The sequence below is a fragment of the Mirounga leonina genome, unplaced genomic scaffold, assembly GCF_011800145.1.
Source record: "Mirounga leonina isolate KUSES-001 unplaced genomic scaffold, KU_Mleo_1.0 Mir_151, whole genome shotgun sequence".
Classification (NCBI taxonomy): Eukaryota; Metazoa; Chordata; class Mammalia; order Carnivora; family Phocidae; genus Mirounga; species Mirounga leonina.
The window spans coordinates 42,258,314-42,277,997 of record NW_023270377.1 but is presented as its reverse complement, the minus strand read 5'-3'; the positions used below and the strand labels follow the sequence as shown (position 1 = coordinate 42,277,997).

Here is a 19,684-nt window from a genome sequence, read left to right as displayed (position 1 = left end):
CTGCTTTCTGTCTCTATGAATTTGGTGACTCTAGTACCTCACATAAGTGGACTCATAAAGCGTTTGCCCTTTGGCAAGTGGCTTGTTTCACTTAGTGTGATGTCGTCCAGTTGCATCCATTTGGTGGCATGTGTCAGAATTTCCTGATTTTTTAAGCCTGAATACTATTGCATTGTATGCACACACCACATTTTGTTTATCCGTTCATCCGTGGGTGGACATTTGGGTGGCTTCCCCCTTTTGACTGTTGGGAATGATGCTGCTTTGAATATGGGTGTGCAAATATCTTTTTGAATTCCTGCTTTTATACCCCAGAATGGAATTGCTGGGTTATAGGGTGATTGCATGTTTTATGATTTTCAGGGTCTGCTGAGGAATTTGAATATTGGCTTATAGGCTTATTGAGAGCTATTGGAGGCTTTAAAGCAAGGCTTACCTGATCAGGTTGTGATCTAGAGGGGCGACTTGGGAAGTGTGGCCCATGCATGGGGGAAGGAGAGGGATGGCAGAGGCTGTGGTGGCGAGACAAGACAGAGAGAGACCACAGAGAAGGCTGTTGCCTTCCAGTGAGGAAAGATGAAGGCGGGCTAGGGCAGTCACAGTGGGGAAGAGGGGGGAAGGGGTAGGATTGCGAGTGATGACGCTGATGTAATCGAGAGACAGGTTGGCTTTGGGGGGGAGAAGGTAACAGGCAGGGAGAGGCCGGGGGTGAGAAACTGGGTCTCTTGTGACTTTGTGGGATCTAGGGAGAATAAGAGGGTTTTGGTTTTTTTGGGGGGGTATTTTGCTATAGGATGGTAGGAGATAGAAGGTTTGGACATGTGTTGAGATGTTAGACTCAGCCAAGTGGGAGAGATGGTTGGTGGGCAGGCTGTTGACAATCTGGGTTGCTCATTTGAGGGAGGGGAGAAGGTAAAGAATCAAGGGGCAGATGGTCAGGCAACTTGGTTGAATTTAAAAACAGTGGGGGTGTTATTGGTGTACCTTCATTAAGTTTCACAGGTCTTCCAGATCTCTTTCACATTCCTACCTGGAGGCAAACATATATCAAAATTTAGAAATGGGGCGCCTGGGTGGCTCAGTCAGTTAAGCGACTGCCTTCGGCTCAGGTCATGATCCCAGGGTCCTGGGATCGAGTCCCACATCGGGCTCCCTGCTCTGCGTGGAGCCTGCTTCTCCCTCTCCCACTCCCCCTGCTTGTGTTCCCTCTCTCGCTGTGTCTCTCTCTGTCAAAAAAAAAAAAAAAAAAAATTTAGAAATGTATCAGAATTTATATCAAAACTTATCAAACCAGAAATGATGGCCAATTCTTTGGTTATAAAAATCAGGTTTCATCAGGATCCTAATGAATTCAAAAGGATTTAGACTAAAATGTGAGGGTGTTGAATTTGGCTTGTATTTTGCTCAGCTACATTTTTAAATTTTTTTTCCTATAGTGAATATGTGTTGTTTCTAATCATTAAAAGGTTATTTGAAATTTCAGAAGTGGTTTATTTTCTTTTCCTGACTCTTACTGGACTGTGGGGTCCTGGAGGAGGTGGTGTGGGGGGGTGCCCTGATGATCCGCAGCATGTCCGGAGCACTTAACACAACACCAGAGACCAACAGGGTTCAATATTGTAAGTGGTGGTTGAGCTGAATTGCATGGAAATTTAATCTGACTGCTCTCAGAGAGGAGATGCATACTATTTTAAAAGATCGAGGAAGGAAATTCCAGTTTTTCTTAGTCATTTAAGCTCATTGTATTAGGTTCTGAACAACATCCTATAGACTCGGCCCCTCTTTTGCCTTTGTTTTGCCACCAGGATTTGCTGAGATTTATTTTGTTCATGAAATCTTGCCACATTGGCCCAGTTTGGTTACTTAAATGTGCTTCTCATGTTATTCTTAAAAGCTTTAGTGATCTCTTTGGGAGTCAGATGGCTCAATTCTGTTTCCTGTCCTTTGTGGGTAATATTATGTTTTCAGAGGAATGGATCAAAGTGGCTTGAAGTGGCAGTCATTTTTTGCCTTCTGGTCAGACCAGCCATGGCGGCCGCAAGAGCTTGAATTATCGAATGATTCAGTTGTCAGTCGTAAATTTGCGTACTTGTTTTCCCTTTGTATTTCTCTGAATGCCTACCATGTGCTAAGGCAGTGCACTGTGCCTTTGGGGAAATAAAGGTGAATAAGCTGTGACTCCTGACACCAGAGAGCTGATTCTCCGGAAAAGGGGCCATCATGCATCCATGACCCCCTTCCCCCCCAAGGAGGTCAGGAATGGAACCAGAGTCAGATACGAACAATTGTTATTATGCTAAGGAGACTCCCCGAAGGTGTTGCCTCCGACGTATACTGCTAATGACATTGCAGTAGATGTGTTTTCAACATCCTCATTTCCAGTTGCCGAAGCAATAGAGGTCTGCTTTCATTAAGTTTTCTAGCAAGTGGTTTTTATGGCTTTGCTTTAAAAGTTCCCTCAACTTGGGGCGCCTGGGTGGCTCAGTCTTTAAGCATCTGCCTTCGGCTCAGGTCATGATCCCAGGGTCCTGGGATCGAGCCCTGCATCGGGCTCCCTGCTCAGCAGGAAGCCTGCTTCTCCCTCTCCCTCGCCCCCTGCGTGTGTTCCCTCTCTCTCTGTGTTTCTCTCTGTCAAAATAAATAAAATCTTAAAAAAAAAAGTTCCCTCAACTTTAAAATTATGCTAATGACTTGATATTAATCCTTGTTAATCATTGCATCCTCAGTTCTGATCTGTGAATGTCCTTTCCAGTTTTACAGTAAAACTGTTTCAACTTAAAAACGTGTTTGTTCTCATCTGTGTTACCCCAAGAACTTTGAATAACATGGGAGACCACTGGTTGCTTTATTTTAGCTTATCCTGCATTTTTTCTTTGTTGTTATTCAGTTGTTACTAAATTAATTAATTATTAACTTGGAATAGTTTTTCACTGTTGCTGTTTGATATCAAATGGAATAACCGTGCATTTCACAGGGATGAGCACTCTGGTCTGGCTGTGTCTGTGTGCAGGGGGCTGTTGGCTCGGAGAATGCTGGTCTTGACTCCCAAACACAGATGACATTAACATTACAAGTGGCTTGGAATTTAGGGCTGGTGACTGGGGTAGACTACGTATATTTAAATATTAGGCTCCAGGTGGCCATTTTAAGATGCTATAGGATGTTTATGCTGTATTTTTTTTTGGATTTTGAGGAATTTTTGAAATGATGCTTTCAATATTTTAAATGGTATTTTTACACTGGGAAAGATGCCAGTAAATGAATTGGTATACACTGAAATATGGGTAGTAACTTTGGAAGTTTATGAGATGAGAGTAGGTCAGGGAAAGAATAGTTGCAATCATATATTTTGTTTTTCTTGATTGGACAAGCAGGTGGGAAAGCTGGAGCTGTAGGTGGGCTGGTGGCTGAGCTAGATCAGCATCCTTAGATAAAGAGACCCTGCTTCCAGGCTCCTCTGGGGTTGTTCCAAAGGCTACCCCCATGATTGTATTTTGTAGATTGCTTTCACCAATGCTGGGGGAAAAAGGTTAGGTTTTACACAATAATGAAGCTGTAACAGTGGTATAATCCTGTGTGTTGGGTACTGTACGAAGTGTTCCTGTCAGTTAGGGATCTTGATTGTGTGCAATGCAGAAAGGATGTAGAGACTCACAAAACTGCAGAGAGGTTGGAAGACCAGGAAGGATACAGGCTTGGAAGATAGGCAGGAACCAAAGAAGGGCTGGAGGGCTGGGCAGCAGGATCCATAGCAGAAGCCTTGGCGCAGGAACCCCTGGGCTTCGTGCTGTGGCTGTTGCTATGGTGAGTGATGAGTATTCCCTCCAGCCGTCACCCCCAGCATTCACCATCACCTAGGACTCCCAACCCAGGACGATGTGATCGGCTGTGCATAAGCTCTGTGCCTTGGGGTGGAGAGAGCAGATCTGCCTCCTGTGAATTCTGCAGTGGGAACTCGGTACTACTACTCGCTAGATTACTTGTCATCATAAGCTAACTGGGGACTCCCTCAAAGGGAGATTGGGTACCAATAGGAGTAGGACTGTGTCCTGGAGAATGTCCCTTTGAAAAGAAAGACAAATGTCTACAGTGGCTGTCCCCTTTGGCTGCCCAGTGTTCACATACACCTTTCTCACCGTACTTATGGTTATGAAAATAACGTGCCCTGGCCCACAAGATGCAGCTCTTTCCTGTATGGCTAGAAGCATAGCCACGCCCTCTTCAGAGGTTGTGCTCTTTGAGAAGCTCTCCTTTGTCCCCTGTCTTCTGTGGCCACATTTGAGATGAGCGTTGGGCAAGATGGGTTTGGCAGGGGCTGCAGTATTGTAGCGGTTTGTCGTCGTGGTTCTTAGGGGTTGGAGGTCTTGGGCTTAACTGCCTTACGGATCAAGTCATGTTAAGTCCTGTCAGCCAGACTTCTTTGGCAGCATGGATCCCTCAAAAGTGTGTTGGCTTTTAAGATTTCCTTGCGTCCTTGCGTCCATGGACTAGTAACCAACATTAGAGATACTGCCAACTCCCAAGGTTCCGAACCTAGAACTTGGTCTGAGAACTTGTTTCTTGGCAGTGGGATCTAGCCATGGATGAGCTGCAGTGTCTTAGCTCTTGGTTGATGGAATCCGCCAGGAACAGTTAGGAAGTGGACGAAGCCGTAGAGTGGGTCATGCCTCTCATGTGCTGCATCTTCATGGTGGGAGTGCTGTCCCTGCCTCAGGCCATAGAGACAGAACAGGTGGTGCTTAGCACAAGTCGCTTTCCTCCGCATTCCCCACCTCCAGCCAGAGTGGCTCCATTTAGCAGCCCCCCGCCCTGTTCTCCGCTCTGGTTTTTTTTTTTTTATTTATTTTTATTTTTTATTTATTTATTTTTTTAAAAGATTTTATTTATTTATTTGAGAGAGAGGGAATGAGAGAGAGCAAGCACATGAGAGGGGGGAGGGTCAGAGGGAGAAGCAGACTCCCTGCCGAGCAGGGAGCCCGATGTGGGACTCGATCCCGGGACTCCAGGATCATGACCTGAGCCGAAGGCAGTCGCTTAACCAACTGAGCCACCCAGGCGCCCTCCGCTCTGGTTTTCACACCGGCCAGTTTCACGACAAGCCTGTCTTTTTCTCGTAGATCCTTAAGTAGCCAACACATACTCCAGCATCTGAATTTTTCGCAAATGCTGTCGGGTTGGAGGCACAAGGTCCAAGACGTAAGGCACGAGAAGCCACGGTTTTAATCAGTTGTTTACTGTCACATATCAGAGGTGATCATCTTGCCAATCCAAGATGGGAGGTCCTCACACCCTCCCCCTTGTGGCCTTAGCTCAGCCGGTCCATGCTCCTGTGTTACTTCTAACACTCCACTTCCTTGTACCAGCTGCTTCTATTAGGTAAGGTGTTTTCTGTTGCAAATAATAGAAAATCCAACTCAAGCAGCTTAAACAGTAAGGAGAATTAATTGGCCTCCGTGTGTGTAGAGTTAGGAGCTGCGGAGCAGGTTTCAAATGCAACTTGATCTAGAGGTTTGTGATGTCATTAGGGCTCCTGCCTAATTCTCAGTTTTGTTTTTGTTTTTTTTTCCCTGCTTTCCTCCATGTGTTGCCATCCTCCGCAGACAACCCCCCCCCCCCCGCCGTTGAAGTAGACATGACCATGTCGGTTCCACGTATCACATCTGTAAATCTTGCCATCCAGAGGTGGATAGAAGCCTGAGGCTCAGTTTTTCAACCAGCCCTGAATCGATGACAGTGGCTGGAAGATGGTAATGTGTTGGTTGTCTATGTGTCTAGATCGATTATTTGCTACATTACTGGCACATGGGATAAAATTGCCTTCCTCAGAACAACATGGGTTTCTGTGGGGGTCTTGGGAAGGATGAAGATAGACTAAATGTGTCAAATAAGACATATCCTCAGTGCTTTGCGTTTGAGCTCATTGGATTCTCCCATGTGACTTCCTCTGATAGTTTATGGAAATCTTAAGTTAGTGATTCTGAACCAAACTAAGGCTGGATCCAGTAGTCGCAGTAAGGGGACTCACTCAGTCCATTTGTAGGATGCGAGGGAAGTGTCTCTATGCGGTTTCTCTCCATGTCCATTTTTACCCTGAGAATGGGGGGGTGGGCGTTATTGTTTCCTCCAGCAAAGTACTTGGATGCTAAAAATGACAAAACAAAACAAACCCGGAATGGAACAGAACTATGCTTGAATAACTAAATGAATGTTAGTATCACCTTTTCAGCGGATTTACTTTATTGGTGTGTTTTGGTTTGCAAAGGTCGTGTTTTCAGAATTTTTACTTTTACCAATTCCCTGTTGTACAGCTCAGCCTTTGTTCTGTCCTCTCCCCCGCTTTGGATTATGAAGTTGGGTAGAAGTGTAAAAATTAGAATCCATACAAACCTGCTTGAAACTTGTATTTGAAAAGATGGTAAATCGGGTTTAATTACAGAGAAAGATTGCTTAATTACTGTTACCTGCAGTGAGGTCCTTGTCTTGCTGCTGTGGTTTCCATAAATAGCCTTCAGATCCAACCCCTGGGGCAGAGTTCCCTTTCAGCCTCTTTGCTCAATTTAAATTGCTGGTTTGAGGTGGTTATTTTTGAAACCCTTCTCAGGTTGACTTCCCCCTTAATCCCTAAACCTTCTTCCCTCATCTGCCAAATTATATGTAATGCATCACAGCTAGAGTGCTTTTGGCATTTCATGAGTCTGAGAACTTGAAATTTGATTTAAATGTTAATTTATTGCGACAAAGGTTGGGCACTCATGTTCCTGTTCCTGTGCATGTCTTTCCATGGACTTGGCATGAGACCAGATGTTCTCCCTGCTTCCGTTGCCTCTCCAGAGAGCGGCAGGTGCCCCCTCTCCCAGCCATTTTGTTTTAAAACAGAGTCTGGCCTATGGCCTAGTTCAGAATGCATGGAACCATTCTACTGAAACCATTTAGTGATACCTAGGGCCCTTTTTCTAGGTGTAGTTGGCATGAAAAAAAGAAGTATATATTAACGAAAAAGTTAACTCCATTTTTCTTCTTTTGAATATTAAATACTTCCTTAATGGGTTGTTTTTGTTTATGAGAGGTCTTTCCTCTCTGCTTCTTTTGGTCTCCCTTTTTTGGCTTTTCAGTGCACACTTAAAATTTTTTTTCTAATAAGTTCAGAAATAAAGGATGTATTTGTGGATTCATATAAATCATCATCATAATAAAGAATCATATAATTCTCATCCTTTCTCAGTTCTCTTTTTTTTTTTTTTTAAAGATTTTATTTATTTATTTGAGAGAGAGAGAATGAGAGACAGAGAGCATGAGAGGGAGGAGGGTCAGAGGGAGAAGCAGACTCCCTGCCGAGCAGGGAGCCCGATGCGGGACTCGATCCAGGGACTCCAGGATCATGACCTGAGCCGAAGGCAGTCGCTTACCCAACTGAACCACCCAGGCGCCCGCTTCTCAGTTCTCTTGCAAATAGCCCAAGTAAATATAGTTTCTGTTGCCTCTAGGAGACCTACTAGGTGTTCTAGGCTAGAATAGGAAGGCATTTATTTAAATTGCTGTATCCTAAGCAAGCAGACCAACCTTTGTGTAAGATTAATATGCCTGGCTAACTCCTTAGTGAGAAGAGTTAAATGTACTTTCTCCTGAGTATTAGGGGCATGAATATATGTGAGTATTTATTAGTATCCTGAAGTATTGGTTAGTATTATTATACTGAAAGTATACAAAATTGACTTCTGCATCGGAAGCATTTAGAGGGAATGTCTCAGATGAATGTGGTTGTACATCCTGGTAACATTGAAAAAAGTAACATAAAACACTCTACTTTCCCTTGTTCATATATAATGAAAGAATTTTAGTACTCTCTTTTTTTAAAATTAATTAATTGATTAATTTTTTTATTATTTTATGTCAGTCACCATATATTACATCATTAGTTTTTGATGAAGTGTTCCATGGTTCATTGTTTGCGTATAACACCCAGTGCTCCATTCAATACGTACCCTCTTTAATACCCATCACCAGGCTAACCCATCCCCCCTCCAACCCCCTCCCCTCTAGAACCCTCAGTTCGTTTCTCAGAGTCCATAGTCTCTCATGGTTCATCTCCTCCTCGGATTCCCCCCCTTCATTCTTCCCCTCCTGCTATCATCTCCTTCTTCTTTTTTTTTTAACATATAATGTATTATTTGTTTCAGAGGTACAGGTCTGTGATTCAACAGTCTTGCACAATTCACAGCGCTCACCATAGCACATACCCTCCCCAGTGTCTATCACCCAGCCACCCCATCCCTCCCACCCCCCACCACTCCAGCAACCCTCAGTTTGTTTCCTGAGATTAAGAATTCCTCATATCAGTGAGGTCATATGATACATGTCTTTCTCTAATTGACTTATTTCACACAGCATAACACCCTCCAGTTCCATCCACGTCATTGCAAATGGCAAGATCTCATTCCCTTTGATGGCTGCATAATATTGCATTGTATATATATACCACTTCTTCTTTACCCATTCATCTGTCGATGGACATCTTGGCTCTTTCCACAGTTTGGCTATTGTGGACATCACTGCCAAAAACATTGGGGTGCACGTACCCCTTTGGATCACTACATTTCTATCTTTGGGGTAAATACCCAGTAGTACTCTCTTTTTAAAAAAAATTTATTTATTTGTCAGAGAGAGAGAGTGCACAAGCAGGGGGAGGAGTAGAGGGAGAGGCAGACACTCCCCACTGAGCAGGGAGCCCGATGCGGGACTTGATCCCAGGACCCTGGCATCATGACCTGAGCCGAAGGCAGACGCCCAACCAACTGAGCTACCCAGTCGCCCCAGAATTCTAGTGCTCTTGACAGCGATCAGATTTGAAGGCATGGGGATTTAACATTCTACTTTTGGGTGGTACCATTCGCATTAGTGGAACGGGAAGAATGCTGCCTTTGTAGCGTGCAAAGGTTTGATTGTTCCGCTTGGTAGGCTTGCAGACTGAGCTGGGGGGAAACTAGTGTTTCTGGTCTATTCATTGGATGTTGATTTGATTTTGCTGTTGTAGTGGTGTGTGTGTTGGGATGAGAATGAAGAACATCGAGGTCAGTCTTGGCAGGTTATATAGGCAACCTCTGATTTACAGTGGGGTTGTGTTCCTTTATGAGTCAGTGCTGATGCCTGGAATGAAATTTCCCCCCGTAGGTGTTGTGTTAGAAGTGGTGATTGAGTTAACACAAAATGTAATGCGCTCTTAAGTCATCATAAGCAAAATTTCTTATCTCTCTGAGCTTCCTTATCTAAAAATGGGGATAATGATACCAGTATCTACCTCATAGAGTTTTTGTGAAGATGAAATGAATGAATGCATGTAAAGTTCTTGATACAGTGTCTGATATGTAGCAAGTGCTCAAATGTTAGTATCATCTTAAGACCATTATTTCCTGGGAAAATACATTCCGAATTTCATCATGAAGTACTGAGAGATGCCATCTTGGGGGAAGCAGTTTCTTACAGGTTCAAGTCTGACATGGGTATGCAAGGGCTGGTGGAAAGGGGTGGGTTGGGTTCTCTTGCTAGAGTTTTGCAACCTCTGGCTGGGGAGAGGGGATGGTCTAAAGAGACACAAACTTCCACTTACAAAAGAAAGTCACAGGGATGAGAAATACAGCATAGGGAATGTAATCAATAATACCATAGTAACTTTATAATAATACTGTAAGAACACTTACTGTGGTGAGCATTTTGTAATGTATGTACATGTTGAATCACTATGTTGTACACCTGAAACTAATATAATATTGTGTGTCAGCTATACTTCAGTTAAGAAAAACAAAAAGAAAACGGAGAGCCTGGTTTCCTAGTGGCTCCTTCTGTCGATGGACTTAGCCTGGACTGGGAGGGAGGTTCGAGCATATGGGGCTTCTAGTGGGCTGGCAGTGACTGCGGCTAGCTCCGGGGCTTCTGACGTAGGTTGGAGGGGAGGTTTCGGCATTTGAGAGGCAGATGAGCGCCATTTAAAACTACCCGTGTTTCATTTCTCCAGTGGTACTAAGAACCCATCTGAAATAATTTTGCCCATTTACATTTTCCCCTTCGCCCCCCCTCTTTCTTACAGGAAGAGACAATGGCCAAAATGGAGGTGAAAACGTCACTTCTGGACAATATGATTGGGGTTGGAGATATGGTTCTTTTAGAGCCTCTCAACGAGGAGACCTTCATCAACAACCTCAAGAAGCGCTTTGACCATAATGAAATATACGTGAGTATACACCGAAGGTCATCTGTGGGTTAAGACTTTGTATTTTGTGGCCGAGAGCTGGCTTCTCTTCTCTAGAAAATTCTTCTATTTGTTTATTAGAGTCCAGGGGTATTTGTGTATACTCTCAGAATGAGTTTCGTTTTACTCATTTGGCACATGAGTAATATCGGTTAGAGTCAAGTGAGTCTGTTTTCCATATGGTGTTTATGGAGGGACGACCGTGTGCAGAGTATCGTACTGGATGTTGGAGGCATTGGAAAGCAAGAGGAATACTGAGTTCCTATCTCTGAGGAACAGATATTCAGGAGGTGTTGTAAAATCCGTAGGCATCTTCTTGGATGCCTTCATAAAATTAGCATTCTAACCTCTGAGAAGCTACTCATTAAAATGCAAGGCAGCGAACTGTCAAAAAAGACATGAAACTTGTTGACATTTGTTGTTAGTAGAGAGACAGAAGCAGACTATCAGATAAGGATATATGGTTGCTCCCTGGAGATTTGGGAATAGTCCTGTCCCACTACACAGAAGTATAGTGTCATATACAAAAATGAAAACATGTGAAGATATATAATAATAGGAGAACGTTTGTGTTGTACAAATTCTTTATAAAGGATTTCATATTGTTAGTTTAGCCTGTCGAGTTCCTTACATATATTTAAAACATGAGTAAAAAATACATTCGTATGCAGCTTTTGAGGAATTTGCATAAAGCCCAGAAGTTTATATCTCTTCAGGTAGAGTTATGTTGTTAACTAAACCAAGAAAAGGGGGTTGCTGATCCCCTGTCCCAGCAGCTGAGAAGGAAACCAGATGCATTGGACGGAAGTGGTTTTACTAGATTCTGCCTTGCTCCTGAGTTCTTTCCCCCTCTTTTTATAGTGTATCTGTGTTTGGAGATGAATTGGATTATTGGGACATGCTTTGTATTTTTCTGTCTGTCAATGTGGGAAGAGTAAGAAGAAATATAAGTAAAAAGAGAGCTTGTAACCGATAGGAGTATGATCAATTATTACTTTTGTGGAATGAATATATTTTAAAAAGTGATATGCAAAGCCATATTATTTTATGCCACATACAGTTTTCCTTTCCAGTTAGCCAGTTATGTTTCAGGGATGACTTTGGATAATTAATTTCTTTTTTTGTGCGGGAAGGGGCAGAGGGAGAGGGAGAGACAAAATCTTAGGGAGGCTCCACACACAACATGGAGCCTGATGAGGGACTCAGTCTCACGACCCTGAGATCATGACCCGAGCGAAAATCAAGAGTTGGACGCTTAACCGACTGAGCCACCCAGGCGCCCCAGGATAAGTCATTTCTTAAGGAAATGGTAGTCATCATCTGGGACTTGAACTTTTTATCTTTCTTGATTTGTGTTGCTTAAAGTAGGTGAGGTTGACAACCACTTGAGATATGTGGATACTGCTTTTGGAATATTAGTGCTACAACCAGATCCTAAGCTCAGAGATGTAGTTATGTGAAATGTTGATTCAGATGGCAAAGGTATAAAGTGCTGCTGTAGGGCGGGGAGGAGGTACCGTGTGGTTTGGCCAGGAGGCCGGCGTTACCTTCCCGCAGAGTGGAGCAGCTCAGCTTTCAGGTGGGAAACCTTACAGCTCTGTGGCTTTCATTCAAAGTGTGGTCTGATACTGAATAAAAGACAGACTTTTAAACATTGGTCTTTGAGATGGAGATAGGAGGAATCAATTCTATCGTAAGCAACACTGCCGATCATTTTTCTTTTTGGCTCGAAGAAGCACAGATCACTTTTAGCGGGATTGAAAATGGGATGGAGAACAGCACATTATATGCATTCACATACCTGATTTTTTATGCCCACTAAGATAAAACAATGCCCTTTTTAACAAAACGCCAAATGTTAATGTTCCTGGGTCTTCAGCAGACGAAATGTCTGGGTTTCAGCCCTACCTAATTTTATTTTCTAACCATTTGAGGAATGCCCTTTCTGGCATTACAAAAACCAAAGCAGAAAAATGGCTTTCAGATTCCAGGTATTCATATCAATTGTTTTCCAAGGTATGTGAGGGCTATCATTTCCATGAGATATGGGCCTTCATTTTATAACGAAACATACATCATCATGGAAGGTTGGGCATTCTCTATTTTAAGCAGAAAGAAAAAGGTTATAGAGCAATTGTGTATAGTATGATCCTTTTTTTATTGGGGGGTTTATGGATGCACACGTGTGTTTATATACTTGTACGCACATAGAGAAAGCCATGCTAACTTTGGGCACCACAGCAGGGTGGGATGAGATATGGGGGACAGGGAAGGGTTACCCTTTTAGGTCTCTGTGTTATAGAACTCATTAAGTCAAGCATGTATTGTTTTTGGTAATAAAAAAATACTATACACTAAATTTGATCACCACACCTCTGCAACCCCATATGTCATGTACACCAGCCTTGAGAAATCTGTTTCTGGCTCTTACTTTGATACTATTCCTGCTTTGCTTTTGTTCATATGTCGCTGCAGAATTGTTGAGCCTGATGCCAGAGGCCAAGTTAATATGACATGTAATATTTTACTATCTTGTACTTCACTCTTTTTTTAAATTGTTTCCCAGACAATGAAAGTACAGTTTTGTTTTGTTTTTTTAAATCTCTTTTGTAGTCTCATAGTTTTATACTGTAAAAGTGGGTGATGGTCCACGATGACCCATCATATGAAAAAACTGAACAGTCATTTGTATGTTCAGAAGCCATGGTTGAGGGGGTATAGCTCAGGGTTAGAGCATTTGACTGCAGAAGCCATGGTTGATAAGGGGGCCAGCAAATGGAAGGACCTTAGTTCGGACTTTTGAACTCTGGTTATCCCTACAGACTTAGCAGCCCCTTTGTGAACCAGCTCAAGATCAGGGGACCCTCTTCTTCCATCCTGCCATCTATCCACTCGCCCCCACACCCCCAGTATCTGGAGATAAGAAATAGTCCCTGCCTTCACAGAGCTCTCACAAGGGACTGCTTGGCCTCTAGATATAAGTTATCAACTTTCTAGAGCATTCATAACTTAGTGATTTTCTGGATCTCCTGGCAGCTGACTTTGGAAGTAGAATCCCATGTGATCCTGTCATAATAAACCAAAAGCTCTGGGTAGACCAGCTGATTTACGCACATACTCCTGAACCACTGTCTGTGGTCTGGTGACCAGAATGAACTGGGTGGCTTAAGAAAATGATGTCCACCCCTAAGATTGGGGTAGGGTCAGCTTTTTCCAGAGTAGATGGGCTATATGTAAGTAGGTGAATAACCAAACAGATATATTGATTAACATGTTAAGAAGAGGAGAGAAAGAAAGGGGAATTAATGCTGATGAGGTCACTGCTGTAAATCTATCACATGTATGGTAGGGAGTTTGTAATGAAGAGGCTTTGTGGATGTTGATACCAAAAGAATATGCCCCATGGGAAGCATACGTATATCATTTGAGTTCTAGGCCTCAGGCTTCTAGGCGCCCAAAGGCATTCTTCTCACACTTTCTACTGAAGAGCTCCTAATGGCAGAAAAGAGTAAATAAATAGGTGCCCCAGGAACTCTGGGAACATAGTTGAAGTCCATCCACTTCAGAGAAATTTTGTTGAGATATTTGCTTCCAAAATAATTCAGTTTTATTCTGTTCTGTAATGCATATGGGTTTGTTTTTGTCTAATACTGCTCCTTGCAAACCCTTTGATTAATACGTATTTTTGGTGCTGACAGGTACATTTAGTTTGTTTTCTTTTTTAAACATTTTTTTAAAAAGATTTTATTTATTTATTTGACAGAGAGAGATAGCGAGAGCAGGAACAGAAGCAGGGGGAGTGGGAGAGGGAGAAGCAGGCTCTCCGTGGAGCAGGGAGCCCGACGTGGGGCTCGATCCCAGGACCCTGGGATCATGACCTGAGCCGAAGGCAGACGCTTAACGACTGAGCCACCCAGGCGCCCCCGTTTAGTTTGTTTTCTATATGAATTGTCAGATCGGGCGACATCCTGATATAGAGGGCTGAATTAGTCCAACTTTAGGATCTTAAGTTAAACCAATTTTAATTGTGAGCGACTGCTTTGAAAGTTGAGTAAAAGTTGTCTTAATTTTTAGAAGTTAGTACTAGGAATCAGGATCCCCATAAAGATGGGATCAGATACTTCGATGAAAGATACTCAAGGGCATGCTCCAGCAACATCCATTCTTTGCTTTGAAGGGGGTTCACGCACCGAAGCCCCTAGTTGGTTCATCATCCTGTTTGTGGCTAGGCAGAGTCCCTAAATCTGGGACAGTTCCAGACGTTCATGTGATCTGTGCAGTAAGAGCTGTTCAGTTGGACATGGAGGAGGATCAGGTGAGAGTAGAGAGAGGAAATGTTGGCCCAATGGGGTAACAGGCAGGGTCAGAGACTCTCCTTTTATTCCTCCCTCTTGACAGAGTGCGGTTCTGGCTGGGACAAGTTGCAGGATGTGCCTTTTGGTCTCACAGTCTGTGTGGGGTCAGTGTTGGGAAATGCTGGTTGTGACATAACTGAGCACTTTGTCAGAACTTCTTCCGCCCCCCCCCCCCCCGCCCCCCCTGCCCCTGGCCAGACAGAATGGTGGCAGAATTTCATGGAGGAGACCCACCCAGACACGATTCTGTTTTTAGGGTGGCTGGTCAGGACTGTGGTTCTGTTCAGGAACAGGAAAGCTACAATTTAGGCGAGAGCAAGGACCAGGGCAAATTTGGAAACTAAAGCACCAAGGTGTCTGTTCTCTGACAAGAAGTATTTTTGGTGCTGACAAGTCGATTCAGTTTGTTTTCTATCTGAATTGTTAGGTTGAGGATCATCCAGAGGGGGCTGAATTAGTCCAATTTTAGGATCTTAAGTTAAACTAATTGTAGATGTAGAAGTGACTGGTTTGAAAGTCTAGTAAAAATTGTCTTAATTTTTAGAAGTTAGTACTAGAATTAAGATCCCCATAAGGATGAAATCAGATGCTGTTATCAAAGTTATGTAACTAGAAGTGCCCAATCTGTTCGGTTTAAAATAGTGCAAAGTAAATGAATAATACTAGCTAACATTTATATAATTATTTGAAGTTTCAAAAACACTTTCCAGTTATATAACTTATGAGTATAGTATATTCCTGGGAATTTGGCGTTAATGACTTACTAGTTTTTATTGCTGCATGACAGATTTCCCCCAAACTTCACAACTTGTAATAGCATACATTTCTTTTTTTTTTTTTTTTAAGATTTTATTTATTTATTTGACAGAGAGAGACACAGCGAGAGAGGGAACACAAGCAGGGGGAGTGGGAGAGGGAGAAGCAGGCTTCCCGCGGAGCAGGGAGCCCGATGTGGGGCTCGATCCCAGGACCCTGGGATCATGACCTGAGCTGAAGGCAGACGCTTAACGACTGAGCCATCCAGGCGCCCCAATAACATACATTTCTTATCTCATTATTTCTGTGGGTCAGGTGTTGGGGCATGGCTGACCTGAGTCCTCTGCTCAGGGTTTTACCAGTCTGTCATTGGGGTGCCGGCCAGGTCTACAGGCTCACGGGAGGCTTGGTCCTTTTCCAAGCTCACGGGGATGTTGGCTGAGAGCGGGCAGGTGTTCAGACATCCAGTTTAATGTCATTCCTGCTACCCGGACATTCTCCGATCTTTTTTTCTTTTTAAAATTTGCTTTAAAAAGTCCATTTTTAAAAAAATTACAATTATGCTTTTGGAAAAAATAATTCAGATGGTACAGAAATGCGTAACATAAAAATGTGATTTTCTCAGCCCAGTTACCCAGTCTCATTTCTAGAAGTTAATAGTAGTTAAGAGAGTGGTGGGTCATTTTCCAGATTCTGTTAGCTTGATGAACAAATCAAATTTTTTTCTAGAGTTGGAAGTAGGAAGAGGATGGCTCTTTACCCAGTGAACCCAGACCCATAAATGTTTGAGTGAAAAAAGAACCATTTTTATTGTCTTCGCCCATCCCACCTAGACCATTTAGGGAGGGATTCCCTGACTTGGCAACATGAGACTGCTAGACTTCGTAGTGTACAGGTGGTTCACCATGAGCGGACTCTGCCTCCTGGGCTCACTGAAAAGGTAGACCTTCAGGAGACGTGAAGAACACATTGCGTGTGTTTCCCAGAGTATAGCTTTAGGGTTTGGAATGGAGACAGCATTAGAAGGCCAGATAAAGCTGGTGAAAAAGAGCAATCACAAGGCTAACGAGAAATGTTGTGTCTAATTTCTGAGCACAGTATCTCTTGGACAGTTTTATCATATTTTTCCAAACAATCATTTTTGGTGACAACTCCCCAGTTTCAACCTGCCTCAGCTCTCTTAAAACCTTTGGTGACTGGAAAATTTCTTTTATTTCTTCATTTCATCATGCAGGCACTCAGCAGTACTTGAAATATTTGTATAGTATTTATAATACATTAATTTAAATGTTCTTGGTGAAGCCATATTTGAGGTTTGATTTGGAGGAAATGAAGGCCTGACCTCAGGCTTGCAGCGGTGTTACGTTTGGATGGCTTTGTGGTGGGTACTAGAAGCAGAGACCAGAGCTCCAGTCCTGACTCTACCACTTACTGTCTGTGACACCGAGGGCAAGTGCCTTAACTCCCGGAGACTGTTTTATTATTGGTAAAATGGTAAATGGTAACAACTCACTTTTATTAAGCCTTATAGGTACTGTGTACTATTCTTTTTTTTTTTTTAAGATTTTTTTATTTATTTGAGAGAGTGAGAGTGAGAGAGAGCATACACACAGAGGGAGAGGGAGAGAGAGAAGCAGACTCCCCACTGAGCAGGGAGCCCGATGTAGGGCTCGATCCCAGGACCCTGAGATCATGACCTCAGCTGAAGGCAGACACTTAACCGACTGAGCCACCCAGGTGCCCCTACAGTGTGCTATTCTAAGCACTTTACATATATTTGTTCATTTAATTTTTTTTTTTAAAGATTTTATTTATTTATTTGAGAGAGAGAGAATGAGAGAGAGCGAGTACATGAGAGGGGGGAGGGTCAGAGGGAGAAGCAGACTCCCTGCCGAGCAGGGAGCCCGATGCGGGACTGGAGCCCGATGCGGGACTCGATCCCGGGACTCCAGGATCATGACCTGAGTCGAAGGCAGTCGCTTAACCAACTGAGCCACCCAGGCGCCCCTTTTTTTAAGATTTTATTTATTTATTTGAGATAGAGAGAGCATGAGAGCGGGGAGGGTCAGAGGGAGAAGCAGACTCCCTGCCAAGCAGGGAGCCCGATGCGGGACTCGATCCCGGGACTCCAGGATCACGACCCGAGCCGAAGGCAGTCGCTTAACCAACTGAGCCACCCAGGCGCCCCTGTTCATTTAATTTTTACTAAAGTTCTACGCATTGTAGGTTTTTAAATTACCTTCATTTTACTCTAAGGAAACTGAGGCTTAGGAAGACAAATTAACTTGTCCAAGGTCACATGGCAAGTAGGTGATAAAGCTGGGCTTCACGCCCAGGACGTCCAGCTCCAGAGCTCATGCTTTTAATACTAGTCCCGTTGACTGTACATGGTTGCTCGGAGCATTCCGTGATACCGCTGAAGTCCAGGTAGTCACAGTCTGCAGTGTGCTGTTCAAAATAATTAAGTGTGCTATTGAAGAATGTATAGATTTGGAACGAGGCAGTCTCCACAATCCAGACACATAATTGAGATGATAGTCAGCATTCCTGCCACATGTTGAGTTAGCATTCAGCAGTGCAGTGACCTGATCTAGTGCGACAGCGAGTGCGTTCCGTTCTAAAGGCATAGGCGCTCACTGATCCAAGAAAAGTGGTCGCAACCGTTGGGATGATGCTCTCCCCCTCTGGAAGGTGGGAGAAGACCTTGGGAGGGGACTGTTTTTATCATGTTCACTGGATGGCGGGAGATTGACAGCTGCATGAGGTCCTTCACCTTTATGAGCACAAAATAGAGGAGGGGGAGCAGATCAGCACAAGGGGCATGTGGCCAAGTCGCGTGACCAGCTCAGCCACCCCCACCCCCAGGCACCTATTTCTGGGGTGACAGCTATACCACAGATCTATGTTCATGGCAGTCCTAATTTCTAAAGAGTTTTCAGACTCCGTTTTGGAGGGCTGGCGGCTGACATGCAATGTGGCATGTTGGAAAAGGCACAGGCCTTTGGCACATAGACCTACGGTTGAATCTTGGCCTCTCACAACCACTGGGACCAGTGTGAGTAATTGAGAGTCAGTTTTCTCATCCACACAGTAGGTATCATGATGCTTATCTTGTTGAGTCGTGATGGAGATTAAGGGGCCTCTGCCTGGTGCCTGGCACATAGTAGGTGTGGAGGACCTGGCAGGTGCCATGACCATTTGAAAACCCTGGAAACCCAGAATGAGTTTTCTTGAAGGTTTCAGATACTGAGATTTCCTTGTAATTACAGTCTTTCTCCCCTCCCCCAACTCTCGTTCCCTCCCTGTCTCCCACTCTCTTCCTCCCTCTTTTCCCTACCCCCCTTCCTCTTTGGTATTCATTGAACAGATTCCATTTTTGTTGTATTACTGCTTTAATTAGCCACAAATACTGTTTTCAGCTCGTAGTATACCTGTAACCAGGACCACTCTGTGCCTTAGCTAAGAGAGTTTTATTAGGTCTGGAGAACGATACATATTTGGAAATACTTGTCTCATAATAGAGTTTGTCTCAACAATGATATTATAGTATTGTGTTACCCTGCTCTAAAATAAAGGCTGCCTGAGATGATATTTTTAGCTAGTATTTTCGTGTGGCATAGAACTCATATATAGTTCTTTAATGCATAGTCTGAAATGACTGGCAGCACAGGAACAGAGGATTATAACACAGGAACAGATGGTAGTTTAGTCAAGCCTTGGACTGACAGTGACCATGCCTGACCAGCTAGCTGGCCTCCCTCGGCAGCCGTGGTTTGGGTGACCCCAGGCCTGTGTATGGGCTCCAGGTCTAAGACCAGTGATTTATGGCACAGCAGAGGTAAAAAGATGAACAGGGCTTATTTCTTTCCTCAAACTTTGAATTGAGAAATACAGAAAAAATAAAATATCAATGAAAGCAGATCCTGGCAGTCATGATATAGTGAGGCCATGATGGGCCATGTTGCAAGCAGAAACTATGAAAAAGCATCTTTGAAGTAGACCAGCTATGGAGTAGACAGTGAGAAAACCAGTTAGTGGCAGGCCCAGAAGCAGCAGAAACATGAGCAGGGGATGAGCACATTGATCGTGGAACCGGACGGAAGCCTTCACCAACCCGCTCCGCTTGGCATAGTGCCGCCCTGCACCCATACTCACTCTTGGGTCCCAGCCTTTCTTGCAGCTTGCTGATAGGTTGTCCAGGGGTTCCTGGGTGTGTTCCTTAGTACGGTAAAACTCAGCGCTTGATGTAACTTGACAGCATCTCTGTGCTGAGCAGCTCAAAGAGCCTGCCCAAATCACATTTCTCTGTTCCAATGTCACAGACTTTGGT

At 43.7% G+C, this 19,684-nt stretch overlaps 1 protein-coding gene across 4 annotated transcripts in view; it reads left to right on the top strand.

Annotated features, from left to right (window-relative positions):
* Positions 1-19,684, top strand: part of MYO1B (myosin IB) — a 184,083-nt gene that overhangs the window by 24,576 nt on the left and 139,823 nt on the right. For all 4 annotated transcript variants that reach the window (XM_035007505.1, XM_035007504.1, XM_035007503.1 and 1 more), the window contains one exon: positions 10,082-10,225. In XM_035007505.1, the coding sequence (XP_034863396.1) occupies positions 10,091-10,225 (135 nt within the window). In that variant the 5' untranslated portion in view covers positions 10,082-10,090. Of the gene's footprint in view, positions 1-10,081; positions 10,226-19,684 lie in introns of those variants that run through there.